Source organism: Leptodactylus fuscus, chromosome 8 (assembly GCF_031893055.1).
Source record: "Leptodactylus fuscus isolate aLepFus1 chromosome 8, aLepFus1.hap2, whole genome shotgun sequence".
NCBI classification, from domain to species: domain Eukaryota; kingdom Metazoa; phylum Chordata; class Amphibia; order Anura; family Leptodactylidae; genus Leptodactylus; species Leptodactylus fuscus.
The window spans coordinates 84,750,641-84,764,269 of record NC_134272.1 but is presented as its reverse complement, the minus strand read 5'-3'; the positions used below and the strand labels follow the sequence as shown (position 1 = coordinate 84,764,269).

The window sequence follows — 13,629 nt, the reverse complement described above, 5'->3', positions numbered from 1 at the left end:
CCTAAATAAAGGTTATCCCTAGCTATCCCTGCCTGTACAGCTATCCATGTCTCATAGTCACAAAGTTCACATTCTCATATGACCCGGATTTGAAATCCACTATTCGTCTAAAATGGAGGTCACCTGATTTCGGCAGCCAATGACTTTTTCCAATTTTTTTCAATGCCCCCAGTGTCGTAGTTCCTGTCCCACCTCCCCTGCGCTGTTATTGGTGCAAAAAAGGCGCCAGGGAAGGTGGGAGGGGAATCGAATTTTGGCGCACTTTACCACGTGGTGTTCGATTCGATTCGAACATGGCGAACACCCTGATATCCGATCGAACATGTGTTCGATAGAACACTGTTCGCTCATCTCTAATAATACCCCATTTACACTCAGTTTAATGTCCTGTAGTGGCCCCTTCACCAACTATTATGACTAGTAGTGGCCTCCTCAAACAGTATAATGTCCCATAGCAGACCCTCCATACAGTATAATGTCCCATACTGACCTCCATACAGTATAATGTCCCATAGTGGCCCCTTCATACAGTATAATGTCCCATAGTGGCCCCTCGATACAGTATAATGTCCCATAGTGGCCCCTCAATACAGTATAATGTCCCATAGTGGCCCCTCCATACAGTATAATGTCCCATAGTGGCCCTTTCATACAGTATAATGTCCCATAGTGCCCCCTCGATACAGTATAATGTCCCATAGTGACCTCCACACAGTATTATGTCCCATAGTGGCCCCTTCACACAGTATAATGTCCCATAGGGACCTCTATACAGTATAATGTCCCATAGTGGCCCCTTCACACAGTATAATGTCCCATAGGGACCTCTATACAGTATAATGCCCCATGGTGGCTGCTTCACCAAGTATTATGACTACTAGTGGCCTCCTCACACAGCAGAATGTCCAATATCGCCCCCTTCATACAGTATAATGTCCCATAGTGACCTTCATACAGTATAATGTCCCATTGTGGCCCCTCGATACAGTCTAATGCCCCATAGTGGCCCCTCCACACAGTATAATGTGGGTCCCATAGTGGCCCCTCCATACAGTATAGCCATTAACCCTTAATGTCCTGGGCCCTGTGGCAGTCACTACCGCTGCTACCCCAGTAGTTACGCCACTGGAGAGACCATAACTTGCTGTACATATTCTGAACTTGCTGCTTCTAGCGCTCATTGTTCAGCCCCTGACACATTCTGATATGGAGACCCCGGATTACCTTTTGCATTCCTTCTTATGATTACTCCCTCCCTTCTCTAACATTCAGAGCTTTTATCGTTGCCGTGTGCTGGGAACCTCTAAGGTTTAATAGAAACCATTTGACTGCATATAGTAGTAGTATCCTACCAGACTGCGGTCCCGGAGGTCGGTGTTTGGGGACCAAATCGTAACAGATACTCTGTAAGCGAATTAGAACGTACTTGGCGCTACCTCACTTTTTATATACTTGTGAAGTTCTGAAGAACCGCTGGGTATCAGTCCTCATCTGAACTAATATAAAAGAAAGGCAAGGTGTCACATAAGTAATTTCTGCAGATGTTAAATGATTTTGTATAATAGTAAAAATTCCAGTATAACATAATAAATCTTTCTCTTCAATTAGTGGGAGTTAATAAATCTGAGAATACCTAGCTGTGCCTGTGTTCTTTTAGGAACATTTGCAATGTCTACAGATTCTCAGTGGGGCTGTATCTAGTGAAGCCAGTAATGAGATTACTTGCCGTTACTTTCAGACCCTATAGCAATCTCTGGCTCCGGTTTTACAAGCTTGATATAGAAAGCTTCATGGAATTAAAAGCAACAATACCGCATTTGCAACACAATTAATAAGAACATTTTCGTCTGACAAGGACTTTGATCAATTTTTATGGAATAGTTATACGTAAAGTGAAGTTGCAGCGTGTGTATGGTATTCTGCTATTAACTCATAGGTATGGCCTAAATAGAAGTAAGGTGAGTGGTTTTGCAAATATTACATTTAAAGGGGTATTGCAGCCTCGAACATGTAAAATGGTAAATTACTGATGGGCCCTTGGATACAGGATCCCAGTCCCTAAACAAATAGGACATGATAGAAGATTGACCTCAGGACCTGCAATATTGTGGTCTATAAGTATAGTATATGGACATGTCCACATTATGTCTACGGAAGCTTGTATGACTTTTCTTTTTAACTTCGTAGACACTAATGTGGAGTTGGTCCCCCCATTTGAAACTAAAACATTTTTCTGGGAAGACTTTCTACAAGATTTTGGAATGTAGGAATTTGTGCTCATTCATCCAGAAGAGCATTTTTGAGGTCGAACAAGAGCTTGGCTTCCCACCTCTAATCTAGTTCATCCCAGAGATGTTCGATTGGCATTGAGGTCAGGGATGAGCATGGGCCAGTCATGTTCTTCCACCCCAAACTCCCCCAATGTTGACCTTATGGATCCTGCTTTATGCATAGAGGCACAAGCATGATGAACCCGATGAAAATAACTCTTTCCAAACTGTTCCCTCAAAGTCTAAAATGTCTTGATAGGCTGAACCATTAAGATTTCTCTTCATTGGAACTGTGACCCCAGAACAACAACCCCATAGCATGATTTGTCCTCCACCAAACTTTCCTTCTAGCCCAGGTAGTTTGTCATGTGTAGAGTATGGGTGTATACTCTGACTGACATCTACACAAAGAAGGATAGCCAAAACATGAGAGGGGAAGTGATACAATGTATGGAGTCGCTCTTCTACATGTTCCTGATTAAATTTCATGCTACTCAAAATCAGTAATTAATAAGAGGCAACATGGAGGTAAGCGCTATTGCCTTGTAGTCCTAAGTTCAAATCCAGCCTATGACAATATTTGCATGAAGTTTGTATGTTCTTCCTATGTTTGCATGGGCTTTCCCTGAATACTCCAGTTTCCTCCAACCCTCCAAATACATACTAATATGGATTTTAGAGTGTGAGCCCTATAGAGGACAAAATCTGTAAAACACAATGAAATATGTTGGTGCTATATAAGGGAATAAAATAAGTAGAGTATTTGTAAAATTATAAACTGTAAAATCGTAATAAAAAATTTGGTGCCAGTTTCACGCGACAACCTTAATAAAGGGACAGACAGGTGTCCGGCCTCTTTGTGTATTGCCAGAATGGAGATTTGCGCTATTTAGGAACCTGTGTAGGTTTCTGGTAAAACTGGCTTGAGTTCTAATACAAAAGTTGGGTTGCGGCATTCCTGCTCCATCCACTTTATCGTAAAGTAGTGACAGAGGCACAGGATGGGGGATGTGTTTCATCTGTGGCACAACAATGTAAAACAAAATTGATACATCTACACCAGAAAATGTAACAAAATTCCCCCATTGTTTCTTTTTTAATTAAAAAAAAATCCCTGTCCTTTGGATACATTTCTTAACTGTGCAGGCTTGATAGTATGGAATTAACTGGAAATATGCAAGTTGATTCTTGGCAGAGTCTCCGGCCACTCGCCGCGCCGCCATGACCTTACTTAACATTACTTGTTATGCAACAATAAAGCTCGCAGTGAAGGGCAACGTATCTAAACGCTTCCTCTTAACTTCTGCATATCTGCGCTCCTCCAAGTTCTCCACGCTTAAACTCCCAGCACTAACTTTTCGATAGATAATGTAAAGCAGAAAGTCCCCGAAGACTTAAAGAGCCTCTTTTAAAATTGCATTTGCTTCCCCTGCCTTACAATATACTTCACTGTCAAAGATTCCAGTGGTTCATTTCCAGAAAAAAACACCATTGAAAAATCATCCTGTGGGGACTTTATAACTCAACTCTGACCGCGGAGACTGCGGTTTTATTTCTGTATTTCATCTTGCTTTGGGTTGTGTTCCCCAGACGCTAAAGCTGGACGGTATTTCAGCTGATATAAATGTTATTTTTATTGTCAATAAATGGGAGTTTAATTATTAAATATGGCTTAGACGGGCGGATTCTCAAAGCCAAAGCCATAATATATTTTTCTTTTGTATATGTAATGAACATTAGAGCCAAGAGTAATTACAAGTTACAATGACTCAGCTGGGGATAATATTACAAAAGCCACTAGAATAGACCACGGTGTAATAAGAAGATGATACATAATACAGCGATTACTATTGTAGGAACGCTTATTCTCTGGATCCAAAAACTATCCTGTCCTTACAGTAAATAGGTTAAGAAACTGCGAAATTTTGGATTCACCATATTGTTTATAGACTTGACAATTTAATGTATTGATTTCTTCATCTGTACTAGTGATCTAATACATATCTTTCCTACCTGGTTGGATAGATCCAGATATATACTATGTGTTCAAAAGTATCCAGACACCCCTTAAAAACATACGTTTTTCATATTAGGTGCATTGTGCTGCCACTTACTGCCAGGTACGAGAGAGCAGAATGGGGCGCCCCGCGGAATTCACGGACTTCGAACGTGGTCAGGTGATTGGGTGCCACACATCACGCATATCAATGCCAAACGATGCCTCACTTGGTGTAAGGAGCGTAAACATTGGATGATTGAACAGTGGAAAAAGGTTGTGTGGAGTGACGAATCACGGTACACAATGTGGCGATCCGGTGACAGGGTGTGGGTATGGCGAATGCCCGGTGAACGTCATCTGCCAGCGTGTGCAGTGGCAACAGTAAAATTAGGTGGCGGTAGTGTTATGGTCTGGTCATGTTTTTTATGGAGGGGGCTTGCACCCCTTGTTGTTTTGCGTGGCACTATCACAGCACAGGCCTACATTGATGTTTTAAACACCTTCTTGCTTCCCACTGTTGAAGAGCAATTCGGGGATGGCGATTGTATCTTTCAACATGATTGAGCACCTGTTCATACTGCAAAGCCTGTGGCGGAGTGGTTTCACCACAATAACATCTCTGTAATGGACTGGCCTGCACAGAGTCCTGACTTGAATCCAATAGAACACCTTTGGGATGTTTTGGAACGCCGACTTGGTGCCAGGCCTCAGCGACCTACATCGATACCTCTCCTCAGTGCAGCACTCCATGAAGAATGGGCAGCCATTCCCCAAGAAACCTTCCAGCACCTGATTGAACGTCTGCCTGCGAGAGTGGAAGCCGTCATCAAGGCTAAGGGTGCGCCAACACCATATTAAATTCCAGCATTACCGATGGAGGGCACCACCGACTTGTAAGTCATTTTCAGCCAGGTGTCCGGATACTTTTGATCACATAGTGTATGTGTCACCATTCCTGAACAATCAGTTCAGTTTCAGCACACAACATGCCTATTAAGCTCATTACTAGAGGTTTGCGAATCGAAGCCTACAAAGTGGAATTCGATCCAAATTTCTGGAAATATTGAATTTGCATCAAATCCCGCTTTCCTAATGCTTTGTAGTAGCGAATCACATTTTAGGACATGGGGAAAGGAACTCTGGGAACGCAGGATCACCCACAATGCCATGCATGCAGCCAATCAGCACCCAGACAGTCCTGTGATGTCACAGCCCTATAAATACCATCCATCATCTTGGATTCAGAAATTTTTCAGTGGACTTAGTGCAGGGAGAGATAGCAGGCACTAGGTAAAGTGGTAGAGAAGACTTAAAAACTGATATTTTGCTCAACTAAAGTTCAGGGAAAGATTATTAGAAGTGTAGGAAAGGATAGCGAGGACTTTATACAGAGTATTGAAACAGAACAGGGTTCAGTTGGGTGTTTGCAGCCTGGTAATAGGAACAATCAAATCAATCAAAGGCCAAATAAATGAGGTGTGCAGCAATTCTAACGCTGGGTTCACACAATGTATTTTGGCACGTAATGTGGCACGTAGACGCTGCGGGAGCTTTGCGGGCCGTATACGCTCCCATTGTTTTCAATGGGAGCCGGTACCGTATACGCGGCGCTATTTTACGCAAAATCACGGCCGCAAAATAGCGCCGCGTATACGGTACCGGCTCCCATTGAAAACAATGGGAGCATATACGGCCCGCAAAAGCTCCCGCGGCATCTACGTGCCACATTACGTGCCAAAATGCATCGTGTGAACCCGGCCTTAGAGTGACGCCTGTCATGTGTGTGTCATACTGATTCACTGTACTGTTTCACTACCACACTAGACTCCCCTTGTGTTACTGCAATGTGTAGTGTTCTACACTATTATACAGGCTCTCTGCAGCCAGGAAATAGCTATTTTTTAACATGATCCACTGTAAATTAGTTTGGATCGAATCAAATTGATTGGGAAAACTCAGCAAAGCAGCCAAATCAAATTTTTGAATATTTACTGTCAACTGGGTGGCGGTTCCTACATGTCTGCTCCAGCCCAGGAACACCTCTATAACATTACTAAGCCTCTTTAGCAGATTACATGCTGAAACTAACCACATTGATTGTCCAGGTACACTAGAGACTGGAAAGAAAATCCATCTGCTTTAGAATCCATGGAGCAGAGTCTGTTGCAAGAAGTTGGTGGAGGTGGTTAAAGCCCATTGACTTTATACATCCAGAAGCAGGGGGCGGCTATTACTATATCCAGACCTTCTATAGGGAAGGAAAGAATGGCTTATTACCCTCTCTGCTTTGCCGATTGCTGTGTACACACCTATGAGACCCCCATGATGCAGCTCCACTTCCAGGCCAGGTGGTCATGGGACTGCCCGGGGCCGGGAACTACAAGAGCTTCTGGGTTCAGCTCTGCAGCTCTCCAAAAATGTGTCCAGTCCTGAAATGGTTAAACAGTATTGACTATTATTGGCCTCTTCCATTTGTGCTGCCAACAAAGTAGAAATTTGATGTCATCACTGAAGAGCCAGTCAACAGCAGATTATTATTTGGCCGTGTTTACACTGGGCAATGATAAGGGAAAAAAAAAAATCACACAATGGTCGTTGGGAAATTGTCACCAGTGACGCTTATGGCTGTAGGAAGGGAGAAAGCAGAAATAAAAGCAGAAATCTGAACACAACAGACAGAACTGTTCTCCGGCTGAATAGTAGAACGATCAACCCGCAGGATACGCACCGAATATCAATCAATTGTAAATCTATTTTCTCCATTGATATATTTAGCTTATTATTTCCCATCCGGGATATCATGGGAAAATTTCCTTAAACTGATGTATCAACTATGAAGCCATGCTGCTATAATATGTAGCTTCAATTGCTTCCAACATGTTAGTCCCGTTGCTTCCTAATGTCACATGTGTCTCTCCCACAGCTCAATGCAAACAATAGCTCCGGCTCTACCCTGCAATACTCCGTGCATAACTCCAATTGCTCTAAATTGCCCTATTTTCCAGATCTGCACTGTGAAATGACTTGCAGTCACAAAAGTTATTTTTTTAGCATTAGAAAATCAAGTTTATAGGCACATAGCAAATGTAAAATAGTGCATGGATTGAAGGGAAATTCTGTATTCAGTTAAGGTGCTACAGCAGAAATTGAAAGAATTACTGGTCCTAAAATGCAAGCTACGAAGGAAAATATTAATATGGAACAAGTGATGACTAATCACAAGTCATTGGTTCTCAGAGTGGTTTCCATCATACTCTCTTAGGCTAAGTTCACACATGGCGTAGTAAGGTGGATTTTGGCACCGAGAGTGACGCGGAGAGCTGCCACAACTGTCACGGCTTCCGAAAGTCGCAACTTCCCCCTCCGGAGTCGGTTCAAATGAATGGGCCAACCCCGGAGAGTGCTGCTGCGAGGCAAACGCTGTCGCTCAATGAGCCGCAGAATCCGCCGGAGGAAAGGGCAGCCCGCTTCTTTTGTCCGTGAATGGCAACATGCCGCTCATAGAAAAAAGTAGCCTGGCGGTCTACATAGACCACCATTGTGAGGGGGCGGATTATGACGTGGATTACACGCCATAATCCGCCCCCTTTGTGCCCGTGCCAATGAGCCCTTAGTGCCCAGTTCTTCTAGGTTTCATAGTCTTCTTCCCAGTATTGGTGGACAATCACAGTTATTTAGACCTCACTGTTTATTGATATTGATAAATTTAGGGCTAAAGGAGTTTCCAGTATTTGGAACAAATTCAGGGGTGGTTGTGGTGAGTGTAAAAAATATTTATAGTTACCTATCCCCAGTCATCTCCTTTGCTTCTCATGCCATAAGCGGAGAGGATATCATGACTGCTGAGACCAAAGAGTGGCCTTATGAGTCACTGGTAAGGAGCCTGTGTCGTATGTGATGTCATTGGTCACTCTCTACTGGCCCCTGAAGCCCCTGACTGGTCTCAGCGTTAACATGAGCCTCTACACTTTTGGCTTGGGGACAGGAAAGGGAACAGGGTTTGGACAACAGTCAAAGGGGAAAGGTGAATATGTTTTGTGTTTGTTTGTTTTACACCGACCCCAACCACCAAATTTTGGACAACCTTTTGTTAACTTCTGGTGCTACAGATATCTCCAAACCCAACTTTTTAGCTAAGGTAATGGCAGGCACATCATATGGCATTGATATTTGGGGACCGTCATGGGGTCAAACCTCACCCCTTAATTTCCGCAACAATTTATGGCCATCAGTGATGTTGCCTCTTCCATTGCAAAGCATGCATTATGGCAATGTATTGAATACAGTATGTGGCCATACATCAATGCTGCGCCTTGTATTTATTGTAAAAATTCAATGTAAGGTGCAGTCATGCGATCTCATCTCCGATAGTCACGATTTACACTGCATCCCCTATAAAGAAATCCTACAAGTGCCATCAATCACATGATTCCATTTTCTACAAACATCAGATAGTCTGACAAAAAATAAGAACCACTTTGTTCCAAATAGTTAATGCATTTACAGTCTGCGCTGGCATCGCTCGCGTTGTATATTGTGCGTTTGACTCTAAAATAGAAATATAAGTGAATTAATGGCAGGTAGGGAAAAAAAAGTGTATAATCCAAACTGTCTACTTTAATAACCTAAAATCTTTGACTTCACAAAGTGTCAGCTTAAAAACGTATAATTACCCGAATATAAATACACAAGCTTACGCTCCGCGAGATTATTTTAGAATGCAGGAGGAAAAATTAAAAAGAAACTCCGCTGCCGCCGAATGTAATAAATCTCAGCTTTCCGACTCAAAGTTTTCCTAAGCTTTTATTTGGTGTCATTATTATAAATCATGATTTTGATGGTGAATCATTTTCGATTTGATGCGTCATACATGCATGAAAGCTTCTGAAGACCTATTATTTAGAAGAAGAAAGAAATAGTTTTACAAAAATGTATTATTTTAACACAAAACAGTCGCAGCACTTGGGTGGCAAAATCTTATTACGAGCAACATAAAAACACACCGCCACACATTAAAAAAAAAGTCCTTTCATCACTCGCACCAACTCTTTGCATCCTTCGATAGGTGACACATCTCTGTGTGGAATGGTTTCTCTAGCCCCCACCATTTCTGAGCAATCAATGCAATTCATGTCAGCACTTAATATACTTATTAGGCTCTTTGTCAGGTAGGTGGTTTCAGACTATCCCAGAGCTGCCCTCATGACAGTAGAGAGCCTAGTTAGCATATTGCTGAAAGTAACAACACTGATTGCTCAGGAATGGCGGGGACTAGAGAAAAAAATTCCAATTGTGAAGGAAACAATACAGTAGCAGCTGTAGAGATTGTTGAGGTAATTTCCTATCACTGAGTTAGTTGGTACCTAGTTACACATATTTTTCCACTAGTTTCAGTGTTCTTATCTTTTGTGCCAACCCTTGTCCACTCTGCAATGTCATACTCATAGAAGCTGACCCCTCGATCACCATATATGCTGTAAATTGTTGCTTACTATATTCTGTGGACTCATTAGGCCCCAGAGTAATAACCAAGTGGTAGGGAAGGTGTATAAATAAATAATAAATTAAATAAATAAATAAATAAATAAATAAATAAACAATACTCACCTCTCCTGAGCTCTGTCTCAAACACTTCTTGTGTTCTGGTCATCTTCGGTGCCCAGCTATCACCACTGAGGCCAATGATTAGGTTGGGCATGTGGGGGTGGCATTCATGATATTGCACCAACATATGTCACCCCCCAATGCAAAGGCTTTGGCCCAATACCAAATCTCAATGGTGACATAAAGGGGCCAAATGTAGAGATGAGCGAGTAGTACTCGATCGAGTAGGTATTTGATAGAATACTACGGTATTCGAAATACTCATACTCGATCGAGTACTACTAGCTGTTTGAAGTTAAGATTCGATGCAGAACCAGCGTTGATTGGCAGAATGCTATACAGTCGGCCAATCAACGCTGGTTCTTCTCTTACCTTTAGAAGTCTTCTCCCTGCGCAGCGTCCCCGTGTCCTCTTCCGGCTCTGAATTCACTCTGCCAGGCATCGGGCCTGGTCAGAGCCGACTGCGCATGTCCACTTGTAGTGCGGGCATGCACAGTCGGCTCTGCCCAGGCCCGATGCCTGGCAGAGTGAATTCAAGGCCGGAAGAGGACGCGGGGACGCTGCGCAGGGAGAAGAATCCAGCCGGACCCTCACTCATGGACTTGGTAAGCAGAATTTGATCGAATGTTGCCTACCCCTGAAACGAGCATTTCCCCCCCTTAGACTATAATGGGGTTCGAAACCCGTTTGAACAGTCAAACAGTGTGCGGCTGTTCGAATCGGATTTCGAACCCCGAACATTTTAGTGTTCACTCATCTCTAGCCAAATGAAGTCAAGATGGCAGCCACCACCAGAAGAAGACCAGAGAATACTACTATGGAGGTGGACCCCAGGAAAGATAAGTCATATGTTAAACTATTGTTTTTAAACATCTTTCCTGCCTGAAAAATGCCCAGCAAACCCTCAAAAATTCTAATTTGTTAAAATACAAATTTTTGGGGAAATTGGAACTGGTTCGCTCATCTCTAATCTCAAGTCTCACATGTAAGATAAAACACTCGTTGGTGTAGACACACTCGCAACCTCCCACACTTGCTTTTTCAGTACATTTATACGCTGCTTTCTTCCCATTTAGCGGCAGCAGAGACTACAAATACAATAATTCCTTTGGTATTGGAGCTTCAGTATTTACATGGTGAGCTCCTTAGAGGGCAGGGACTGATGTGACTGATAGCTATATCTATACGCTGCAGGATATGCTGCTGCTATATGTACAGCACAAATAAATACTAGAGATATAGCCCTGTAATTCACTATGATATAAAGCTGGTGTGAGACTATTCTGAAATGCACAGAATACTAGTAAGGAAAATATTCCTAGAAAAAAAAAATAGTTTATAAAGTATATAGTTTTTATTTAATGTAAAGTCACATCTCTGTTAGAAAAAAGTGTCAGAGTCATAAATTATCATGGACACATGTCCACCTTGAACTTACAATAGCTTGAGTTTGATTAAGGATTCCAAATTCTCATAAAACCAAATTACTACAATATAATAACATACCAATTAAAAGCCTTGACAGGCTGCAATTCACCAAATAACCACCAGGATGCTCAAATAGACATGTATAGCATTTTACTTTGTGACACGATATAACACAATGGGTGTAAATCCACTGTGTCACTGAATGGATTTGACTTAAGGTTGCCCTTGTGACCAATATCTAAGTGTCCCCTTGGTTTTCTACCTTTAAACCCTAAACGTGAATGCGGCTTTTGGTGTCAGGAAACACAAGGTCACTAACTAGGGAGTAATTTTCGTAGCTTGACTGGTAATCCAAGGGGGTCAAGAGACAACAGTGCGCAACACCAAAAAGACAGGAAAGGGATGTGGTCAAAGAACGAGCCAAAGTCAAAACTGGTGGGTTAAGTCAATATAGTGGGCAGGCAGAAGGTCAGGGTGGATAGCATGGGCTCAAAGTCAATGAACAGGCAGAAGGTCAGGGTGGATAGCATGGGCTCAAAGTCAATGAACAGGCAGAAGGTCAGGGTGGATAGCATGGGCTCAAAGTCAATGAACAGGCAGAAGGTCAGGGTGGATAGCATGGGCTCAAAGTCAATGAACAGCCAGAGGGTCAGGGTGGATAGCATGGGCTCAAAGTCAATGAACAGGCAGAAGGTCAGGGTGGATAGCATGGGCTCAAAGTCAATGAACAGGCAGAAGGTCAGGGTGGATAGCATGGGCTCAAAGTCAATGAACAGGCAGAAGGTCAGGGTGGATAGCATGGGCTCAAAGTCAATGAACAGGCAGAAGGTCAGGGTGGATAGCATGGGCCCAAGTCAGTGAGCAGGCAGAAGGTCAGGGTGGATAGCATGGGCTCAAGTCAATGAACAGGCAGAAGGTCAGGGTGGATAGCATGGGCTCAAAGTCAATGAACAGGCAGAAGGTCAGGGTGGATAGCATGGGCTCAAAGTCAATGAACAGGCAGAAGGTCAGGGTGGATAGCATGGGCTCAAAGTCAATGAACAGGCAGAAGGTCAGGGTGGATAGCATGGGCTCAAAGTCAATGAACAGCCAGAGGGTCAGGGTGGATAGCATGGGCTTAAAGTCAATGAACAGGCAGAAGGTCAGGGTGGATAGCATGGGCTCAAAATCATATTGTATTCACTCACCTTGAGGCTGACGACTTGGATGGTAAATTTGTATATCAAATGGCTGGGCGCTGGTCTTCTGTATGACGCTGACATTTTGACCGGTCCATTTATTTGCCTTAGACAAGGTGTTAGTTCTCCAGTCCGTCCAATAAACATCACTCCCATACAGCGAAACGGCAAAGGGGTGAGAAAGGTATTCGTGACCCCGTATAATCTCCCTCATAGAGGTTCCATCGTATAGAGCAGAATATATTGCGTCTGACCTATATAGAGAGATAGAATGTGATAGTTAGCTGGTAACTGTTCTTATTCTCCAGGAGACATAGACATTAAATACATCAATGATTAGAATTTACATGTTATTTATTTCAGTTACTTTGAAGATTATTATACTGTATTTGCAGTCAAAAGGTAGAAAAACATTAAAGAGTTGTCAGAGTTGTCAGCTTTGTACAGTTCTAAGCTGATCACTGGGTATCCTGCTGCTGTGGCCCTAGAGGAAACCTGTCATCAAGTGATTAATTATCCTGCAGTGCCCCCACTGGAGAAATATAGTACTACACCTAACTATTGATATCAATGGGATGTCATGGATGTGCTGCATACTGTGGATAATGGGTTTCAAAACCTGACAACTAGACATGTAACAACTGGATTCAACTCGCATTTCTCAAAAATTTCGATTTCCAATTAAATTAAATTTTTTGGGATTTGGGGGTCAATCATCTCACATGTTGAAAAAGTACCAGGATGGTGTATAATGTATTATAACCATAAGTCCTGGACTGGTTTGTGTCACAGCAAGAAATGTGATTATAGAGGTTGTCACTTCCCTTCCCCCCTCCTTGTCAGATAATACAATAAATATTACCTTGAAGGGGGCGCACAGGGGGATCTCCCAAATAGAATCTGTGTTCTATCATGATGGAATCAATCTCTAAACTAGGAAAATGCAATTAATAAGAGCCCATTTGCTTATATGTACAATGTCTTCATAGCTGCTGTACCGTCCATAGAACTGTCAATGGCGACCGTAATTGCCCTCCATTACCTCTATTATACATCATTTGTCTCTACTGTGATGTTCTACAGAGGTTCTTTGGTTTTTCAAGATAAAATGCTGAATAAATGAATGGTTAGAACTAGCAATTTCTGTCTC

The 13,629-nt window shown here is 42.6% G+C and overlaps 1 protein-coding gene across 1 annotated transcript in view; it reads right to left on the bottom strand.

Moving 5' to 3' along the window:
* LRP1B (LDL receptor related protein 1B) overlaps positions 1-13,629 on the bottom strand; it is a 1,094,775-nt gene that overhangs the window by 364,879 nt on the left and 716,267 nt on the right. The window contains exon 27 of the mRNA XM_075284520.1: positions 12,489-12,733. Within this exon, the coding sequence (XP_075140621.1) occupies positions 12,489-12,733 (245 nt within the window). The remainder of the gene's footprint in view (positions 1-12,488; positions 12,734-13,629) is intronic.